At 49.0% G+C, this 7,403-nt stretch overlaps 1 protein-coding gene across 1 annotated transcript in view; it reads left to right on the top strand.

The window, feature by feature from the left end:
- The window catches only part of PDS5A (PDS5 cohesin associated factor A), a gene marked incomplete in the record, with an annotated part of 91,432 nt that extends 89,396 nt beyond the window's left edge, over window positions 1–2,036 (top strand). The window contains 1 exon segment of the mRNA XM_014584445.2: window positions 825–2,036. Within this exon segment, the coding sequence (XP_014439931.1) occupies window positions 825–828 (4 nt within the window).
- Window positions 2,037–7,403: the final 5,367 nt, after the last annotated feature.

Raw genomic sequence — 7,403 nt, forward strand, 5'->3', positions numbered from 1 at the left:
TTGACCAGAGAGAGAGGGAAAGTGAGAAAGCAAGCCGCCAGATCTGGGACTTGAACCATGATCGCCCATGTCAGAGTGTCCAGTGCCACCATGACACCTGCTGGCCACCCCCAATTATTTATTAATTAAAATAATTTTTGGCATAATTGTTAGTAATTTTTCTTCAATAATATTTTTGAAAGTAAATAATTGCTATTATTTCAAATAAATAACCTTAAATTCATTGTAATAGACTAGGGAATTTGATAATAGTACTTAATAGTTGGGACCAAAAAGGTCTTCACTGGTGTTTTGTTTTTGCATTGTTTAGGAAGACAATCCTCAACCTTTTCTATGAACCAGTCACATGACGTGGTAGTTAAGGCCACTGGATCTCATGTGGCCAACTACAGTTTTGAATCCCACATCCAGTGGCTTAAAAAACACGATGGACATATGGCATATGTGCGTGCATGCCCGAAATCCAGAGGGCAATGGAGAGGGGAGTATGGTGTGACCGTCCCCCTTAGGGGGTGATTTCTCACTCTCCCGTCTCTTACCCAGTGAGCGCCCTATAGCCCCCACCGCACACACACACACAAACACACACACACACACACACACACCCCACACACACACACACACACCACACACACACACACCACACCACACCACACCACACACACACACACACACACACACACACACGCGCGCGCGCACGTGCGCCAAGAAAAGAAAGGGGGAAAAAAGTAAGAGTGTAAGTAACAGCTCAAGTAATGAAATCATTGGGGGTTCTTTGGGTACTGCCTACATCTTTTCTAACTTTGTGTTCTCCTTTCCCTAAGGTAAAGAGAAATCTCATCTGCAAAGGAGGAAAATGAAGGCCAAACAGAAGCAGGCTGAAGCTTCTACGAAAATGTGGATTCAAAATGTTCTTGAACAGAAAATGAAGTTCTCTTTAGAACACACACTTCCTGCCTTGAAAACTGAAAACAAACAAACAAAAAAAAACAAAAAACAAAAACAAACTATTATTTCTTTTCACATGACCACAGTCTTTTGTTGGAAATGTACAGCAGAAACTCTTGAGAGAGGCTAAAAGCAACTCTGTCCTACCCTCCCCCCAGACTTTTCTTATGAAAAGTCAATAATTAAGCAAATTGCTTAACACTTGGTTCCAGCCCCTGCCGAGCTGGAGTTGAGATGCATAGAATACCATTAGTCTCCATGCTGCAGTTTTCATTTTAAAGAAAGTAACAGGATGTCCTTACGCCGACACTGCGATTCATCCACTTTAGAGCCAGGAATTCCCATGTTACACAAGAGAAAAATAGACGTCTACTGAATTAATTTTTTAAAGAAAAGAGATCAGATGAAATATTTCTTTGTTTTTCCTTTTGGAAACTTTTATGTATAATTCTTTCTGCCTGCCTACTTTTCTGCAAAGATGAGATGTACAGATTCCAGTTTCCTGCTATGAAAAGTGATGTGGCGATTTTATAAATGTTGCTGTCTGATTTTTATCAGAGTGAGAAAATAATTAAAATTATTATTGATTTGCAAGTAGTAACCACTTCATATTTTGATTTCCCCTCCATTTTAGTTTAATATAATTTGCAATAAATGTACATATTGTTGTTTCATAGAGCATATCACTTTAAAGTGGTTTTTACTCCTACGATTATGTCGGAATATTTAGAATTTTAAAGGAGTAAAGACTGTCCAGCATTTGGTTTTATAATGTTTGTCACCAGATTTTTATTAATGATGTTTTAAAAAAAAATCAATTTTTTCTTTAAATAGTCGGACTGTGGCAGCTTTGGAAGGCAAGTCGGAGGTCTGGGGTTGCTCTCGGCTGTTAGCGTTGTGCTCTCGGGAAATCGGCGCGCTCTCGTCCGCTGGTCTGGGCTCGCTGTCTGTTACTTTAGCTGACAACTGTTGCATCCATATATTCTGTTCCTTGGCCTTGTTCAGCATAGGTATGTGTGCACCTTTGTGGACACATCATCATATTTAAGGTTTTTTTTTTTTGCATAAAATAAATGCTTCTAGATGTCCTACGGCAGTCTTTTTAATCTTTTTATCACATGCTCTCCTGTGAGTTTTATGTGAAAGGGCTAAAGTCGTAACCACGATTACAGTCGACTCTCCATTTTCTCTGTAAACAGGACTAGCCTCAGGTTCTCATTCTGCGGTGACCATAACTCAGCGATGACGAAGGCACCCGGCAGGACAGGGTCAGAGGAGCTCGGAATCCGACCGTGCCCGCACTCAGAGCCATAGCCTGCCCCACGCCACGCAGCCTCGTCCCCAGAGCTCCACTGAGTGGGTTCGCTCAGTCTCCCTGCACAGGTCGAGGGTGGCCTCGGGGACAGTGCCACACACACTGTACCTCGGTCTTCCGGCTGAAGTCTAACACAGCGCAACAGCTCAGACAGGTGACGGTCGATGTCAGGACTCCAATCTGCCAGTTGTCACTCACATGCTCGTAGACCATCAGAGTTGGCTGTCTATTGACTCTGAGTGAAAGAAGGGGTCTTTTAAATATGTGTATGCATTAAGTATCCTTTAAGTATGCATATGCATGCACACATGGGGTCAGAGATGGATAGGGAACAGTGACACCATAGGAAACGGCATCTTTTGTGAGGGGGGGGGCCGTGGAGAACAGGACACGCTGCCTCCTCCATGCTGACCCGCGGATCTATGCATCAGTTTCAGGGCAGTCCCTCGAACAGACAGTGGGTGTGTTCCGTGTAGAAAGCCTTTGACGTTCTCTTAGCATCAGACAGCTTGATTCTTAAGGCCTCCAGTTTGTCGCCAACCAAAACTGGATCCAGAGGGACATTTCTCTTCACTCCTTTTGACTAATGGCCTACGATCACAGTTGACTAGATTAGCCAGGGTTAGATCGCGTTCAGCAAAAGGGCCTCGGCTTCCGGCTGTCCAGAGTTCTGCCGCAGAGGAGCCCCAGAGGAGCTGGGCCACCCCGCTTTGCTTGGACGTGCAGGTGTCTGGCAGTAAGGGAGGGCAGATAGCTTACGCTGATGGGGAGGGGCTCGTCTACCGGGAATTTGTCCGTTTTCCTTGCAAAAGGAAACCAGAATCCCTTAGGAATTTGGTATTCATATCTCAGAGAAACACAAAGTGCAGACTTATATTTGAGAATTAATGTTAACCCTTTGTGTCTAGTTTGAAGCTTCTTGTATTTGTCTAAAACTACAAGCCAGAATTTTGTATCTCCTTTGATAAAAAGTGTGTATAATGTAAAGTAGTTTTGCATATTCTTGTGCTGCACATGGGCTGAATTTTTAAAAAAAAAAATTTTTTTAAAGACTTGAAGCAGAACCTTGTAATTTCTGTAAATGACGAGTGTAAAATCCTACCGTAAAAATGCTACAAATATGCACTGTTTCGAATAAAACCAAGAAATGCAGCATTACCTAGTAGTGTGGAGCCCTGGTATGTCACAGGTGGACCCATGCCTTTGCATATTTTCTGTTTAGACTGTGCACTCGGCAGAGCCTCCTCCTACGACACTAAGAGCCTCGTGTAAGGGCACAGCGAACTGGCTTCCGGTGACCGAGCCAGACCGCGTGCGGGATAAACTGACGGTCGGACCCACTGGGAGACCTTGAAAGGCTGTGCTTACCCATGGACTTGGGCGGCCTTTCGTCCACACTATCTTAGACATGTCTTTATTGCCGATTGAGAGCACGTCTGTTCGTTGAATGGCTAGATCGCGGGACGCAAGCTCTTTACGTTAAGGTGTCTGGAAGAAGTGGACGGAATGAGAGGTAAGAGACGCCACCAGGGCCTGGCCTGTGTTTCAGCCTCGGGCTTCTCTTTCCACACACTCGGCTCCCGCCTCCGTCCTCACATAAGCCTGGCAGTAGACATCCCACGGAGACCCCCATAGCAGCCCTCCTGTCTGCCTGGGAGCTATCAGCAGGTGGCCTTACTTCCAGGAAGGCCAGGGCATTGCTAGCCAGCGATGGTAAGTACCATGGGAGCGAGTGCAGAGCCCCGTTGCCGCCCCTGAGCCAGTGCTGGCGTCTCCCCACAACCTCCCTTTGTTCTGTTCTGTCTCGTCGCACAGTCTAACGGGCATTCATGAGGGCCAGGGTAGTGGCCAGGGTAGTGGCCAGGGCTTTGGTTTAAGGGCGATGCTCAAATGTGTTATTAGTTCTGACCAAGAGGCCCGCAGATGGCACGGTGGTTAGGGCGCTAGGTTCCCACATGGCCAACCGTGATGGGTGTCCAGACCTGGTGGACTGAAACTCACACTGGTACACACACGCACGCCCAAAATCCCAGGAAGAGAGTGGAGGAAAAGGGATTGCTGTGTGGTCACCCCCTGGGGAATGATTCTCACTTTCTCTCTGGGTCTCTGGGGCCAACAGGTTACTATGGTACTGGACTCCCATGGGGCCAACTATGGTTTGAGTCGGCCTGGTGGCTTGCTTGCTTTCTCTCTTGCCCTCTCTCGCTCGCTCTCTGTTGAGTGCACATAATCCCGTAGCAAAATTTCAAAAAATATTAACAATAAATAAGTAATTCTTATAATAAAAGAATTTTAATTTTATTCATTTATTTCTTTTTAAATTTTTACCAGAGAGGGACAGAGTGAGAGAAGGAAAGGGAGAAAGCAAGCTGCCTGGTCAGGGACATGAACCATGGTCAGCCATGTGGGATTCCAGTGCCCTTAACCACCACGCCACCTGCTGACCCCTAAAATTCTTAAAATAATAATACATTATTTTTTAAAAATGGGGGACCAGCAGGTGGCGTGGTGGTTGAAGTGTTAGACTCCCATGTGGTCAACCACAATTCGAGTCCCAGACTGGTGGCCTGAAACTCCTTCCAGGGGGACCAGCAGATGGCATAATGGCTATGCCACTATGGCTCCCACGTAGTTGACTGCAGTTCGAGTCCCAGGCCCGGTGGCTTAAACTCACGCACCAGCACATGTGCATGCATGCCCAAGATCCCGAGAGGAGAATGGAGAAGGGACTGAGGCGTGGCTGTGGCCATGCCCCCCTGGGGGTTGATTTCTGGCTGTCTCTTGTCTTTCTGTCGTATGCACACACCCTCTAGCAAACATCTCTTTTTTAAAAAAAGTATCACTACCTTGAGACCCCTCAGTGTCCTGGAGCACCCTCTGTTACGAGAGGGCTGAGCTGCGTTGTGTGAAATCCTCAGTTCTCTGGGTCCAGGCCTCAGGTGACAGACTCTCCTGAGTCACAGAATTAGAAGCCACAACAACTTGCCACGGAGGAAGCATTTTAATAGGAAAGTGAGGGTTTTTGATGAAAAAGTGCACCCCTACCTGAACAGCATGCCAGTGGTCAGCTGCCAGAGGAGGCCACCTGCCGTGGGCACGGGCTGGGTGTCAGGCCCGCCCTGAGCTGCCACTGCGCGTTCGGCGGGGAGGCCCTCATTGTACCTGGCTGCTTGGTCTGAGTTCGCGGCTCCTGCCGGGCGAGTTCAGGTACCTCATCACGCGTGCTCAGTGTGGACTGAGAGGGCGTGAGTGTCCGTGGACCGGTGAGCTGCCCGGTCAGCTTATGTCCCCCGTGGGAACCGGGACGTTGACCTGGCGGCCCTTCCCGGTGCCCGGAGCCGGTGGGGGAAGGTATTTCCAGAGGGGTCTGCGTGCAGCCCCTGATGGGCTGAGGGGCCTGTTTCTAAGGGCTGCCCGTCATTTCGGGCTGCCGAAGTCCATGTGTTTTAGTGAAAACTACCCACTCTTGGGGACCAGCAGGTGGCATGGTGGCTAAGGTGCTGGACACTCCCACATGGCCGACCATGGTTCAAATCCTGGACCTGGGGGCTTGCTTTCTCACTTTCTCTCTGTGTCTCTCTCTGGTCAAATTAAAATAAAAGAATGAATAAGTAAAATTAAATAATCTTTTTAAAATAAAGTAAGCTACCCACTCTTCCCCGAGAGCCGCCGGCTGGAGGGCGGTCACACACCTGCGCAGCATCAGAGTCCGACGGCCGGGTCTGTGGAAACGGGGACGGAGAGCAGAGCCCAAGGTCGCCGGGGATTCTGGCGTCCACATTCGGGGGCACTCATTAAACTCGACCGTCCCCGTGGGAACATGAAAATCACAAACACCCCTAACACGTGGAGGGAACACGGAGGCCGCCGTGCCAACAAGTAGTGGCTGTGGGGAGAGGAAGCAGGGGACAATGGGAAGATTTCTGGTTTGGGGGAGGCGCAGATGTGGTTTTATTTTTATTAAGATTTTGCCATAGATTCCTGGAGAGAGACCCCGAGAGGGAAAGTGAGAGTCACCCCGCAGGGGGACGGCATAGGCGGCTGCCTGAACTGCCAAACTACACCGCCCTGAACGGTCTAGCAAAGGCGCTATGTAGCTAAACACCTTCCAGAAAGAACACCTCGGGGGCGAGCAGGTGGCGTGGTGGTTAAGGACACGCACTCCCGCATGGCTGACCGCAGCTCGAGTCCCGGGCCTGATGGCTTGCTTTCTCACTTTCCCTTTCACTCTCTCGTTCTGGTCAAATTGAAAAATAACAACAAATGGGATTATATAAATGAATGAATGAATAGATCATTCATGAAAAAATAAAATCTGGGGACCCTTCAGTTTGCTAGCACTTTGGATTCCGGGTGGGAACGAAGCCTTCTTGCTGGAAGTCTTCGAAGGTCTGAAGGCCCCGAGGTCTCCACTGGGGAACACGGGGTTCCTACCCATGGTCTGCGCGCCTTCTTCTGCCACCTACCGGTTACTGTGGAGAAACGACGACCCCACCTCCCAGTGTCCCTTCTAGTCAATCTCAGTCCGTGAGCGGCCTCTGTCATCCAACTTTTTTTGTCGGGACCAGCAGTTAGTGTAACGGCTGTGTCTCTGGACTCCCACGTAGTCGACCGCGGTTCATGTCCCGGACCCGGTGGCTTAAAACTCATGCCAGGCACGTGTGCGTGCGTGCCCAAGATCCCGAGAGGAGAATGGAGGAGAAGGGATTGCGGCGTGACCATCTCCCCTGGGGGGTGACTTCTCGCTTTCTGTCTGTCTCTCTGTCTGTCTGGCGAGCGCACGCGCCCTATAGTGAAGACCTCTCCAAAAAAAAAAAAAAAGAGCCATCTTTCTCCCAGGGAAGAGCCCAGCAGTAAGCCCGTGGGGAGAGAACGGACTTCCAGCGCAGGCTGCCCCCCGGCCCTCTCCTGCCATCTCTGGGGCTCAGCTACAGGGGCGACCTGGCTTGTCCTCGCTGGCCCTCCTGTAAACATTCAGGTTCACCTTCCACTGCAGAGTATTTCCGTCTGCTTCCCATCTTCCAAAAGTACATTTTGCTCAGAGTTATTTTTATTTATTTATTTACTTACAGCGCGCGTGCACTCACTAGAAAGACAGAGACATAGAGACAGAAAGCGAGAAATCACCCCCAGAGGGGAT

The sequence above is a fragment of the Tupaia chinensis genome, unplaced genomic scaffold (assembly GCF_000334495.1).
Source record: "Tupaia chinensis unplaced genomic scaffold, TupChi_1.0 Scaffold146907_1, whole genome shotgun sequence".
NCBI lineage: Eukaryota > Metazoa > Chordata > Mammalia > Scandentia > Tupaiidae > Tupaia > Tupaia belangeri.